This window comes from Leptopilina heterotoma, unplaced genomic scaffold (genome assembly GCF_015476425.1).
Source record: "Leptopilina heterotoma isolate Lh14 unplaced genomic scaffold, ASM1547642v1 Lhet_430, whole genome shotgun sequence".
Lineage (NCBI taxonomy): Eukaryota > Metazoa > Arthropoda > Insecta > Hymenoptera > Figitidae > Leptopilina > Leptopilina heterotoma.
Genome location: NW_025111082.1, coordinates 1,242,765 through 1,258,348, shown reverse-complemented (window position 1 = coordinate 1,258,348; position 15,584 = coordinate 1,242,765). Strand labels below are relative to the sequence as shown.

The window sequence follows — 15,584 nt, the reverse complement described above, 5'->3', positions numbered from 1 at the left end:
AGCACCGCTATCAATACACCACATACTTTTAGTCAGTTTATTATTTTTCAGAGTTGAGGCAAGAATAGTATAAATTTTATTTTTATCTTTATCTTTCTCTTTTTCTTTCTTAGTTTCACTTTTATTTTCACTACACTTACAATTAGTAGCTATATGTCCGAGTTTACCGCATTTATAACATTTTCTGTGTTTATTTCCTTTTGAATTCTTGTACGAATCTTGCTTTTGGTCACTCTTTTGATTGCGAGACACAAACACTTGTTGTATTTCTGAAGTTGAGTCACTGTTTTCTTTCTGTCTTTCTCCTTCTTCAATAAGTTTTATTTTCAAATCGTTGAGACTTGGTAAATTATCGCGTGTTTCGATCGCGATGACAAAACCCTCGAATGATTTTCCGAGACCCGAAAGTAGAAGAATAGTTAAAAAATCCTCATCAATGTTCATATCGATTTCTTTTAATTTTTCCACTATATCAGAAAAATCATTGATATATTTTTGTATATCTGCACTTTCGGTGACACTCAGACGAAGTAGTTTTTTAAACAGCATAATTTTTCTTGCGGGGCCTTTCGGTTTGTAGACTTTCTTAAGTTTGTCCCACGCTTCCTCGGAAGTATCGAAATTTTTTATCAGGTTTATTCCCGATAATTTCACACTTAGCATTATGGTGGCTAGTGCTTTTTAATCCTTTCGATCAAATTCTAGAATTTGTTGGGGAGTAGAATCTTCTCTCTTGATGGTTTTTCCGCAGGTTACAGGCCATAGATCGACATGCACTAAGACGCTCTTCATTTGCACTGACCATATTGCGTAATTTTCACCATCAAGTTTATCGATACTATATAAACCTTGTCCACTCATCTTTAGTTTTTGTTCTTTTTCACTGTCACACGTAGTAACGAGATTTTAGAACACTATACACAGAGTATTTTTTTGATACTTTAATAATTACACCCACGCATTACAAAAACGCGACCTGGTCCCATAACCTCTTGATAATTGGGATGAGGAAGTGGGAACTTTAGAATAAAAGTATACTGGTATTTTTAATTATATATAAAGCACGTTTATATTTCAATGGTCTGTGACCTAACTGACTCATCTAAATCGAAAGAAGTACAGTCGTGTGTTTATTTTGATGTTGCCAGAATATGAAAAAGGAAAAGGGCTGTTGCCACATTCACATATTATTTTCGACATAAATTATCTCAATGATTAATTGTTGCAAACAGGTATTATTCCAACTTTTATATATGATCTAAAAAGATTCATACCGAGTGTCATTTCTGCATTTAAAAATTGAGTTCATTTCTATTTCATTAATATAATTATTACTGTAAAAATTTATTCTCTAAAATGAAGTCATAACTAATTCAGTAGATAAAACATTGCTTTTTAGGTTTGGAGAGAATTCGATTTATTGTGAATTACAAATCATTAGATTTTGTCAAAAATAATATTACGTTACAAGGAAAACAGTGTCAACTATAATTAAGTTAATTCAAATTTCTTTAAAATTAAATTTGAAATCTTTATTTAATTCAGCATTTTAAAATTACTTTCATTATTCCCTACTAAAAATAAAATCCCAAAACGACAGAAATTTAGTCAGAATCTCTGATGATTTTAGGCTGCATTTGTTACGATTGCAGCCACAGAACGTCAGACTTGAGTCATGTTTAATCAGAAAGCTTCAAAAGTAGTCAGGTTTTTTATACAAAGTCGACACCCTTTTTACCTGGAAAAAGGTCAACTGACCGTCATAGAATTGAAGGGAAATCTTTTTATTTGTTTATATTCATATTTATTTAAACATTATACTTGTTTTTCATTGACTTAGAATTCATCTAACAATATGCTCTTATTATGTATGCAATATATCCTTTAGAACTTAAATTCAAAAATGATATCCTTTTTTATTTATCAATTACGGTTTTCTAGATACGTCACAGTATTCTTAAAAAATGTTTTTTATAATAAATTCTAGATATTTGTAATTGTGGAGATTTCTAGATTTTGAATTTATATTCATTTTACTTGAAACTTTAAAATTGCAAAACTTTTGAGCAATAAAAATTTGGTTGGAGACCCGAACCTCGTAACAATAGACCCGTGATTCTATTGTGAAAAAAGGGCTACGCACAAATTTCAAGTTATACTATATTTTGGTGAGGGGCTGTAAATAAAAAAAAAAGATTTCAATGCTCAATAATCGCAATCCATAAACATCAGGATTTAACAGGAGCATAAAAAATCCTTTAGTCAGAATTAACCAAAAGCTTCAGGAAACGTCAAAGTAGTCACAAAACATCCAAATTTCCGACGTTTTCTCTTTATTCCTGATTTTATTTTTAGCAGGGTTACCTAACAAAAATTGAAATTGTATCAATAAATATTACTCCATTAAGAAAATTCGCAATAATAAACATTTAAATATTCGAAAATAATATTTATTATTGATTCGTTTACAAAATTATTATTTTAAATATGTATTCTAAAGAAACTAATTTATTTAAAACTACACTTATATTTAATCTACTTTATAAAACTAGAAATTTATAAGATTAAAAAATTTTGTTACATACACTGGGGTCAAAAAGTTTCAGTACATTTGTACTGATTACTTTTAAATGCTCACTTCACTTCAAATTCAAATATTTCTGCAAAAGTAGATGTTAGAGCTATCAAACTAGGATCATTTTAAAGTTCAATAAATTTTGAGTCAAACAGGCTAAGATATAACCAATTCAATACTGTAAATATTGAAAATATAATTCTTTAAAGTTAGAGATTTTTCGTGAACAATGCGATTTTGAAATCTAGAATTCAAGCGCACGCCAATTAAAGGAAATATTTTTTAAGATTTGATAGTTGCACAATATCAAGTACAAATTCCATTCTTTAATTCTAGACCAAAATAATTCACATATATTAAGTATTTTCTTGAAATTCTATAAAAATAATTTCCCTTTCTCTCGAAATTTTTCAAAGAATATTAATTGCTAATTCGTCGTTTTCGTTCACTTGTTTTTTCTATTAACCACACATTTGAAAAATATGCACCTTTTTTTATTGAAAAATAAAAAAATTGACACCTAGAATGAAAATAAAGAATAATAATAAATTTAAAATGTGTAAAATTTCATGTAAATAACTTAAAAATTTCCTATGATGAAGAGGTTCTATATTTTTCAAAAGTGTGGTTATTTGATAGAACAAGTGAATGAAAACGACGAATTTGCAATTTATATTCTTCAAAAAATTTAGAGCAAGAGATATTATTTTTGTAGAATTTGAAGAAAATACTTAATATATGTGAATGATTTTGGTCTAGAATTAAAGAATGAAATTTGTACTTTCTATTGTGCAACTATCAAAACTTAAAAAAAAATTTCTTCAATTGGCGTACGCTTGAATTCCAGATTTAAAAATCGCAATTTTCACAAAAAATCTCTAACTTTAAAGAATTTTATTTTTAATATTTACACTATTAAATTGGTTATATCTTAGCCTACTTGACTCTAAATTTACTGACCTTTAAAATGATCCTACTTTGATAGCTCTTACATCTATTTTCACAGAAATATTTGAATCTTAAGTGAAGCGAGCACTTAACAGTAATCAGTACAAATGTACTGAAACTTTTTGACCCCAGTGTATTCTTGACTTGCGACCACCCTGAATTTAATCATGAAATAAGTTCTAAAATTTAGAAAATTCCATGTAAGCCGACAATCATGTAGAAGAGCAATAAAATTTAAACCATTGAATTATACTGGTAATTTCTTTAAAATTTATGTTTTTTATTTGTCCTTGTAAACTATTTGTATCGTTTTTCCAAATTCTGTACAATTTATTTCTTAGTTGTTAAAATATTTCAATTTTTTTAAAAATATTTTGCAATTGATTAAGAATAATTTTTATTAAATTTGAATAATGTAAAGGTGTATTCCACGTCAGTTCAACACAAAAAATTTTATTAGGTTTTGGGATTCGGTTAAAATTGGGTAGATTATATCCTCTGGTGGTAATAAATAAAATCCCCAAGCGATTTTAAAAAATTTCAAAAATTGGCGGACATATTGGATTTTTAATTTTTTTGTACTTTTTTTTGAAAAATATATATCTCTGCTTGTTCTTAACGGATTTTAGTTTATGACCTCTTAAATTGTTCGTATTGAAATATACTTTTATTTCAAAAATTAAAATTAAAAAAATTATTTAAATTTTTTGTTTAAAAAATTAATTTAATTTTTTGAAAAGCCATAGAAAAAATATGCTACCTTCAATTTTGATCATTTTTTTACCATTTGTAGCCATAAATGTGTTGAACTTGTCCTGAAATTTTCATCGTGGGACAGCCAGTAGTTTTTGAGAAAAAAAATAAAACGTAAATCCTCGCATAGCGCTGTAGCGCTCAGTTTTAATGCCGCACGATGGTAAATGGAATTTTAATGAAAGTACGAGTTTTTATTAACCCTAGAACTAAAATATGATTTTTTTATAGACTAACGAAAAACTGGGGTGGTTTGGTACCCCAGATTTGAAACAATTGTAAAAGTTTTCCTTTTTTGTAATTTTTTTAATTTGTCAACAATGTGGCTAATTTGAAAAAATTAAACGGATTTTAAAAGGTAAATAAAGAAAAACTGTAAGACCTCGGAAACTCCCCCGTAAAAAATAGAAACCTCCTTTGTAATAAATGATTTTGATTCTATTTTAAAATCATTTAACATTTGTATATATTGTAAATAATATTTAAATTTTCAAGTTGCCTTAATCAAAATAAAATTGTCTCTATTTACCTTTTAAAATCCGTTTAATTTTTTTTAAATTAGCCACATTGTTGACAAATTAAAAAAATTACAAAAAAGGAAAACTTTTACAATTGTTTCAAATCTGGGGTACCAAACCACCCCAGTTTTTCGTTAGTCTATAAAAAATCATATTTTAGTTCTAGGGTTAATAAAAACTCGTACTTTCATTAAAATTCCATTTACAATCGTGCGGCATTAAAACTGAGCGCTACAGCGCTATGCGAGGATTTACGTTTTATTTTTTTTCTCAAAAACTACTGGCTGTCCCACGATGAAAATTTTAGGACAAGTTCAACACATTTATGGCTACAAATGGTAAAAAAATGATCAAAATTGAAGGTAGCATATTTTTTCTATGGCTTTTCAAAAAATTAAATTAATTTTTTAAACAAAAAATTTAAATAATTTTTTTAATTTTAATTTTTTAAATAAAAGTATATTTCAATACGAACAATTTAAGAGGTCATAAACTAAAATCCGTTAAGAACAAGCAGAGATATATATTTTTCAAAAAAAAGTACAAAAAAATTAAAAATCCAATATGTCCGCCAATTTTTGGAATTTTTTAAAATCGCTTAGGGATTTTATTTATTACCACCAGAGGATATAATCTACCCAATTTCAACCGAATCCCAAAACCTAATAAAATTTTTTGTGTTGAACTGACGTGGAATACACCATTATTTTTATAGCATTTGAAGAAAATACTTAATATATGAGAATGATTTTGGTCTAGAATTAAAGAATGAAATTTGTACTTTCTATTGTGCAACTATCAAAACTTAAAAAAAAATTTTCTTCAATTGGCGTACGCTTGAATTCCAGATTTCAAAATCACAATTTTCACAAAAAATCTCTAACTTTAAAGAATTTTATTTTTTAAATTTACACTATTAAATTGGTTTTATCTTAGCCTATTTGACTCTAAATTTATTGAACTTCAAAATGATCCTACTTTGATAGCTCTTACATCCATATTTTTACAGAAATATTTGAATTTTAAGTGAAGCTAGCACTTAACAGTAATCAGTACAAATGTACTGAAACTTTTTGACCCTAGTGTAAATAATAAAACTGACACGAATCACAGTAATTTAAAAGTATTGATTATTATAATTCATTATAAATATGATTTGTTTACATTCACATTAGGTTAAATGTCATTTCAGAAGCAACGAATTTCGTTCAATTTACAATTCGTTTCAAATGAAATTAGTGAAACTTGCAATTCTTTAGTTGTGAATTAATAGTCGTTATGCTCTTTTCAATCTGGGAAAAAGACCTGCATCCCCAATACTCATTGTTTTTGTTGCGTATATTACTGTAGAAAACAGGTATTCTGCAAATAGAAAGCAAATACCTATGTATTTCCTGTCTTTAAAAAATTTGAATTTTCGTATTTTTGTTGCCTAAGTTCATCAAATGTCAAAACTGCTTTAGAAAATCTTCGGATTTCTTTGCTCCCTCCTCAAACCTTTTGAAAAATCTTATATTACTTAATACGAATCTAGAAAATCCTTAGTTGATCGAAACAAAAATTTCCTGTCTTTAAAAATTTGGAATTTTGTATTTTATTGGCTAACTTCATCGAATGTCAAAATTTTTTTAGAAAATCTTCCGATTTCTTTGCTCCCTTCTCAAACCTTTTGAAAAATCTTTTGCAACTTGCTACAAAACTAGAAAAACCTTTGCTGATAGAGAAAAAAATTTCTTATCCTTAAGAATTTGTAATTTTCGTATTTGTTTTTGGCTATAAGTTCATCGAATTTAAAAATTTTTTTAGTAATTTTTTTGATTGCGTTGCATCTTTCTTTAACCTTTTACAAAGTCTTTCTCTACTGTTTACGAAACTAGAAAAACGTTTGTTGATGGGATAAAAAATTTTCGTATTTTTTTCCTTTTGCTAACTAAGTTCAAGGAATATAAAAATTTGCTTCAGAAGATGGTCAAATTTCTTTCCTCCATCCTTGCAACTTTTAAAAAGTGTTTTTTCCCTCCAGTAGGCTGGAAAAATAAATTTTGTTTTAAAAAAAATTGCCTGTTCTGAAAAAGTTAGAATTTTCATGATTTTTAGTTTTCTTAGTTCGACGAAATTTAGAATTTTTCGAAAAAATCGTTGTATGATTTTTCCCTGTCCTAAATAAAAAAATATAAGTGTGTCTTGTAGTTTTAATATGTTTTAAAAATAAACTTTTTATGTAAACTTAAAAACACCTTCAACAATTACTTCCTTTATTACATGCTAGGATAAAACATGGTCCTTCGAGCCGGATTGTTTTAAATCAATCCTATAAAGTGTTGATTTTAAAAGCAGTTGTCTTTATCTCACAGCAAGTGTTCATCTGAAATTGTTTCCAGAATTTGGAATTTTACAGAATTGAAGGAAACAATTTACGATAGTGTCGCGTGAAGTAATTTACATCATTATTAATGATACTGTTCAGTGTGAAGTTTAATTCTTCGAACAAAACTCACAATCAATTACTACGACGTTTATCATCAAACACAGTTGAATGAAGGGCAGTTATATTCGTGCAAGTGAAGTTTTATTCTTCCGACCTTTAACGCATTTTTGATAAATCACAAGACTTTGAACTGTATATCTTGATAGTTCGGATGTGGTCCTTTATAATACATTCGACAATTTCAATAAGATCAAAGTGATAAATCAATTAACAGCAATTTGGTCATAAAATGAGAAAAGACTAACTAGCATTAAATTAAATCAAGACTCGCTTTAAGTGTATTCTAGACTCAAATTTTGAACTTTTTATATTGAATTTAAAAATTGTCAACGCTAATTATACGAAACGACAATTTTACTACATCCAGAAGACCTGCTCTTTTCCGGTATCAATGGCGGAGCTCTTTGGTTGCAATAAGGATATTATCGAGGCGAATCATCGAAATCAACATTGAGTAAGTCTGGAGTGATCCAACTTTCCTGAATTTCTTAATCCTTTAATTTATCCCACGATTTCAATGATTAATGTATAAATTTTAATATAACATTAATATAATAACAATTAGACAAAATGGTCGACGAAGCAAGCTTAAAGTTACAACGCGGTAGTTTAAAACGTCAGCTGACGGTTTCAGAAAAATTTTTTGCTTCTATTAAGGATCAATCTGATCTTTCTGCTCTTAATTTAGATTTTCGTTTAAAAAAGCATCTAGAATTATGGGACAAGTTCGATTTGATTCAAACTCAACTAGATAGCGTTTTAACTAGCGAGGAAGACTTTGAAAATCCTGAATGTGAAAGAACTTATTTTGAAGAAAGATTTCACGCGATTCATGGATTATTTAAAAAATATATTAATACTTTCACAGGAAACAATCAAGTTCTATCAAATACTCCTCAAACAGTTCCTTTAACTGAAACTTTATCGACAGACTCCCCATCTGGAACAACAGGACGGAACAATGAAATAAATTCGAATTCATCGTCCTCAAATCTCTTTTATTCGGGATTCCAACTCCCAAAACTTGAAGCTCCCACTTTTTACGGTGGATTTGACACATGGTTAGCTTTTCATGACACTTTTAAATCCTTATGTCATGATAATCCTACAATACCAACTATACATAAATTTCATTATTTAAAATCTTGTTTAAAGGGCGATGCATCAGAAGTGATCGCTTCTATCGAAACCACAAGCGACAATTACGAAATCGCTTGGGAATTATTAAAAACACGTTTTTATAATCGGAGATTTATCGTAGAATGTCACATTGAAGCTTTGTTTAAAATGAAAAGTATTTCGAAAGAATATTCCATTCGCACATTGTTATATAATTTTCAAAAACATGTCCGAGCACTTAAAGCTCTAGAAGTACCTGTCGAGCATTGGGATTTAGTGCTCATTTATATTATTAGTGACAAATTAAATAATTACAATCGGGAAAAATGGGAAGAGACAATTAAAAGTACCAAACTTCCCACATTAGCTGAAATGATTTCATTTCTAGAACGTCGGGTTCTTATAGAAGCTACACAGTCATTTCACAAATCCGAAAATAAACAACATTTTCAACCACAAAAAAGGGGATTAATTCGCGTTCAAATAATTCGCATAATCAAACTTGTTTATCTAACACGGTAGAAACTAAATCCTCGAATGGACAAGCTCTTTGTCCGATGTGATCAAATTCACATTCTCTTTCAAAATGTGATAAATTTCTACAATTGTCTGAAAAAGAACGTTACAAGGTTGTAAAAAATGCGTCAATATGTCACAACTGTTTTCTCGCAAATCATAAAACCAAGGAACATCGACGAAATCTTTGTCAAAAACCTTACAATATTCTCTTGTATTTCACAAGGGAAAATGCAAGTCAATCGGAATCAAAGGAAGAATCTTCTCCTTCTACCACTACCACTTCATTAATTAGTTATCAGGGGAAAAATCGGTCCCAAATTGTTTTAGGTACTGCATTGGTCAATATATTAGACAGTAAAGGAAAATATCGACCCTGTCGTGCATTGTTAGATTCTTGTTCTCAATGCAATTCGATAACTGAAAGATTTGCAAATTTATTAGGCTTATCAAAAAGAAAGACTGATATTAAATTGAAAGGTGTAGAAAATCTTCGCTCCGAGATTAAATTTAGTACTTCAACAAAAATAAAATCAAGATACGAAAATCGTGAGTTTGATATGTCTTTTTTAATCTTTAACGAAATCTCAGAAAAATGCCGTCATTATCAATTAACAGAAATTCGATAAAGGTCCCTAATAAAATCTTTTTAGCCGATCCTTTATTCTATGAACCAGCTGAAATTGATATATTGATAGGTCCTGAATATTTCTATGACCTGTTATGTGCAAGTCAAATTCGCGTCGAAGGTCAGTCAGCTCTCTTTCAAGAAACCGAATTGGGTTGGATCTTTGCTGGTAGTTGTGTTTCACCTCGATCGAATTCAATCATTTGCAATTTAATTAAGTACGAACAACTACCTATTTTATGGGAATTAGGAGAAGAACCTATTGTTAAGCCTCGGTCCGAGAAAGAAAAGGCTGCAGAATGTCATTATAAAGAAAACTTTTCTAGGGATACTACAGGTAGATTTGCTGTTCGGCTCGCGTTCAATGATAAAATAGATTCGTTAGGAGATACTCGTAATACCGCGTCTCAACGCTTTCACGCTTTAGAAAGAAGGTTTTTGAAAGATCCTGATCTTAAAATCCAATATTCTAATTGTATGCAAGATTATATTGACAAAGGTCATATGTCCCCAATTAAAGGTCGGGACGATTCAAAGTCTGGTTTCTATCTTTCTCACCATGCAGTAAAAAAGGAAACGAGTCTCACCACTAAAACTAGAGTTGTTTCCGATGGTTTTGCAAAAAGTTCGACCGGAGTCTCTCTAAATGATTGTTTATTATTAGGTCCAACGATTCAAAATGATTTTTTCTCGATACATCAATTGGCTGATGACGAAAAAGAATCATTTCCACTCGCAGCAGAAGTAGTAAAAGAAGATTTCTATGTCGATGATGTAATGACCGGAGGTGAAAGTTTTTAAAAGACACGTCAACTTCGAGATGATTTAATTCAACTTCTCGCGAGAGGGGGGTTTAATTTGCGAAAATGGGTCTCTAATTGTCCAGAATTGTGTGAAAATTTTTCTTCTAATTGCAATGACGAGTTTATGTCTCTTGATCAATCAGACACTGTCAAGGCACTCGGACTCGATTGGAATCATAAAAAAGATTCAATCTTTTATTCTGTAAATTTGTCAAACTCTAACAAACCAGAAACGAAACGATTAATTCTTTCTGAATGTTCAAAACTGTTTGATCCTTTAGGTTTTTAGGCCCAGTTGTTGTTGTAGGTAAAATTCTAATTCAACAGTTATGGAAATATCAATTAAATTGGGACGATCCAATTCCTGTAGAAGCAGAAAGGGTGTGGTTAGATTATAAAAATCAATTAATATCACTTCAAGGTATTGAATTTAACAGGTGTATTACACTTGAAAAATCAAAAGAATTGCAATTGCATGGGTTTTGTGATGCTAGTGAAAAAGCATATGGAGCATGCCTCTATCTTCGCGGAACTGACGATGAAAATAAACATTATTCATCACTTATTTGCTCTAAATCTCGCGTCGCTCCTCTTAAAACCACTACTCTTCCTCGACTAGAACTTCGTGGTGCTGATTTATTATCTAAACTATGTGATACCACCGCTCGCGCTTTAAAACTCGAATTTTCTAAAACAATTTTATGGTTGGATTCAACCATTGTTTTAAACTGGATTCAAACTCCTCCCCATACTTTAAAAACGTTTGTGGCCAATAAAGTTTCACAGATTCAATCCAAAACTCAGATTTCTTCATGGCGACATGTTCGTAGCTAAACAACCCAGCTGACTTCATTTCTCGAGGTCAAAATGTTACTGATTTTGCAAAAACTTCTCTATGGGTCCAAGGTCCCTCTTGGTTATCTGAGAACAAAGAGACTTGGCCTTATTATGAATTCCGATCGCAAACTATAATTGAAAATCGCGAAATAAAACCTATTTTATCTTTAAAAATCACTCAAGCAGATCTTCCATTGTTAACAAAATTTGACAATATGAAAACGCTTAAAAATGTTGTTGCATATTGTCAACGGTTTATTTCCAATCTCAAAATAAAAAACAAAAAATCAAGATGGACAGGATCAATTTCTCAAGAAGAAAAGGATTCTGCTCTTGAAACGATTTTAAAATTGATTCAATTAAATTCTTTCCCTCGTGAATTTCATGATTTAAGTAACAATCGACTTGTATCAAAAACAAGTTGTCTTTTTAATCTAAACCCTTTTTTAGAAAATGGTATCATTAAGGTGGGGGGAAGATTGGTACATGCAGACATACCTGAATCACAAAAATTTCCGGCAATTTTACCAAAAAATAATCACGTGACTAATTTAATAATTAGAGACGAGCACAAAAACCGAATGCATGCTGGTATTACAAGTACATTATATGGAATTCGTTAACAATATTGGCTGATAAATAGTCGTAGCACGGTTAGAAATATTATTCGACAATGTGTAAAGCCACGTGAAATTACATATCTTATGGGAAATTTGCCAAAAGAAAGAACTTCATTTTCCCGTCCTTTTCTTCAGGTGGGAGTTGATTTTTGCGGTCCCTTTTTTACAAAAGAGCACCGCCACAGTAATAGAACTAAAATTAAAACCTACGTTTGTGTTTTCGTATGTCTTGCGACCAGAGCTGTTAATTTAGAATTAGCTAATGATTTGAGTACAGAAGCATTCCTCGCTTGTCTTAAACGTTTTTTCTCACGTCGATGTTTATCAAGGTCAATTCATTCCGATAATGGAACTAATTTTGTTGGTGCTAACTCGACATTAAAAGAACTATTTAAAGAAATTGATTCAGTTACGAGAAACAGCAATATACAAGCTTATCTTTCTGAAAAAGGAATCAGCTGGCATTTTATTCCACCGAGAGCTCCACATTTCGGTGGGTTATGGGAAGCAGCGGTAAAGTCATTTAAATCACATTTTACACGTATTGCAGGAAACTCGTTATTAACTTATGAGCAACTTCATACATATGTCGTTGAAATCGAAGCAATCCTTAATTCCAGACCATTGACTCCACTTTCCTCAGATCCAAATGATTTACTTCCTTTAACACCTGGTCATTTTTCAATTGGAAACTCTTTGACGAGCTTACCTCAACATGATCTACGCAACATTCTAACCAATCGTCATAGTTGCTGGGAATTAGCGCAACAAATGAGGCAACATTTTTGGAGCAGGTGGCATAAGGAGTATATCAATGAACTGTTGTCTCGTAGTAAGTGGCAATCGCAAACTGATCAAACCAACATAAAATTAGGTACTATGGTAATGGTCAAGGATGACGACCTTCCGCCAATGAAATGGAAATTAGCGCGTATTATCGAACTTCATCCTGGAGACGATGGGATTGTGAGAACAGTAACAATAAAAAGTGCATCCGGAGTTTACAAACGCGCGTTGCGAAATTTGTATCCTCTTCCAATTGATTAAAGATCATAAAGTGTATTATCAAGGACAATGATTAGTGTTATTACTACAGACAATTTATTAAACTTGATAAAAGAACTATAATTAATGTGCTTATCAGGTTAAATTATTATTATATATTAATGTAATTAAATTTAATAATTCGTTTCGAACGTAAGTCGTTCAAGGGGGCCGGTATGTTATGTCGTTATCTTTTAGAAAATAAATTAATATTAATATTATATTTTTGTTTTATAAAAATCTTCACGTTTATTAAATTCATGTTTATTGTAAAATAACTTTCACTTCAAGGGTAAAATATACCTTCTTAAAAACTTAAATTCTAAAGATACCTAAATAAATATTATAAATGTATACCTATTTTATTATTTTTGTCAAACCATTCATTTATTACTATAATCCGAAACAGACTGATCAGGATTTTTACATCTGGCCTTTTATTGCGAAGGTTGAGATCTATTGAGGATTAGTCTTAATTGCTTTTTACAATTTGTACTTCGTTTATTACCTACCACTCCGTCCAATAGTTTGTTAGACCCTTTTTTTCTCTTACAAAAACTCATTTTTGTATGCTACGTTGCCAAGTTTGTATTTTTTCAAAATGATAATTTCAAAATGCGACATTGCCAAATGTAAGTTGGTGAAAACCGATTACCTGAGGACACGTACTTCAAGCTTTAGTCAGTCTAGAAATTACCGCCGAAATACTAACATCGCTGGCCCAAAAATTAATCGTGCAGTCTTGTAATTTTAATATGTTTTAAAAATAAACTTTTTATGTAAACTTAAAAACACTTTCAACAATTACTTCCTTTCTTACATGCTAGGATAAAACAATAAGTAAATAGAATATAAATAAATAAATATAATGACATTTCTTTCCATAACAATTTTCTCTAGTACTAATTGACTATACTACCCCAGATAACAATTGTGTCTGGCACGCCCGGCACGTAGCGGGCGCCGGACCGTGTGCCTGCTATAACGCAGCACTTTTGCCAGCCGAATGTTAGAGGACCAAGCAGGCTTACAATCTGCTGGAATATACGTTTCTTCATTATACAGATCGTGTGCCCGATCTAGTCGGGCAATTTGATAGAATTCATTGCTTCCAACTTTTTAATAAATAAACAATATCTTTTTAATTATAAATAAATACATTATTAGCTATATGTAAGTATATTATATACAATAAATACCGTAATTATATTATTAAAAATAATGTAATTTTTATATTTATAATTAAATAAAAATAATAATATTTTATAATTAAATAAGCAGTATATATTATTTTTATTATAAATTATTAGTTAACTAATTTTTACAAACTTTTAAATTTATGCTAAATATTTTATACACCAGTTTTTATTATTAATATAATTTAATTAAAATATAAAAATTAAATTAGGAATTATTTTTAATGAAAGCTGAATTATTTATTGTATCTTATATTATTTACATATACCCATAATAATGTGTATTACTTATTGTATCTTATATTATTTACATATACACATAATTATGTGTATATGTAAATAATATAAGATACAATAAATAATTCAGCTTTTATTAAAAATAATTCCTAATTTAATTTTTATATTTTAATTAAATTATATTAATAATAAAAACTAGTGTATAAAATATTTAGCATAAATGTAAAAGTTTGTAAAAATTGACAACGTTAATTATTACAGTGTTTAGAGTTTTTTTTAGTTTAAAAAACCGGTATCTCGAATCGCAAAATATCGATATATCGAGTCGATCCATCGAAATCGACTCTCAACAGCGGCGGCGGCGGTGGCCAATGCGCTTCATTGTACATACTTACATAGTTACATGTGTTTTAATCTTTCGCATCGTTTGCATCAGAAGTTTTATTCTTGGTTATATCCACAATTATTTTTACTTGATTTGTGGAAAAACAGATAAGAATTTTTTAAAACTTCGGTAAGTACATTTGATACTGATTTATGATTTTACTGTTTAATATTTTTAATTACTTTCTTTGCGCATTGACACTTAACCTATTTTGATAATTTGTAACATTTTTGTTGTTGACACTTTCCCTTTGGAAATTTTATAATATTAACAATTTTTAAATGTTTTTAATATCGCTCTGTTTATAAAATATTTTTTAAGTAAAATTGGTATTTAAAAAAGCTATTGTTTCGGTATTTATGTGTTTATTTTTCCATCTATCAATCTAAGAATAAATTACATACTAGGCAATTAATTTTAATTGAAAACAACACTCCTCATCAACAATTGTTACTGTGAGGTTGTTTTTAAATAATTTTTTATCTTATTTATAATAAAACTACCGTTTTTTATACTTCTTTTTAAAATAAAAGCTTAAATATTCCATTTGTATTTAGTGAAAATATTATTAATTATAATGGACAATTTAGGGGAATTTAAGAAATTAATTAATTTCACAGGCATGTCAGAGGTTTAAGTGCGTAAAACTTGTAAATTTTATGATTTTGAAATTTAAAAATTAAAATTTTTTTAAATGTCTCTTCAAGGTTTTAAATATTTATGTTTTCGTATAAAAAACAATTTTTTATATTTTGGTTAATAAATTTATACAAACATCATACTTAAAAAAACATATTTTTCTGATTCAAAATAATTTTATACTTAATTTTTACATGATTTTTGTTAGTTTTTAAAAATTCATGTTGATTTTGTAAAGTTCAGAAAATTTTTTATCAAAATAAGTCCCTGAAGTTGCT

General features: G+C 29.3%; 1 protein-coding gene across 1 annotated transcript; it reads left to right on the top strand.

Moving 5' to 3' along the window:
• The first annotated feature begins 11,889 nt into the window (after nucleotides 1-11,889).
• Nucleotides 11,890-12,852, top strand: LOC122506784. Its single transcript, XM_043619100.1, has one exon. It carries the CDS (start codon nucleotides 11,890-11,892, stop codon nucleotides 12,850-12,852), a length of 963 nt encoding a protein of 320 aa, XP_043475035.1.
• Nucleotides 12,853-15,584: the final 2,732 nt, after the last annotated feature.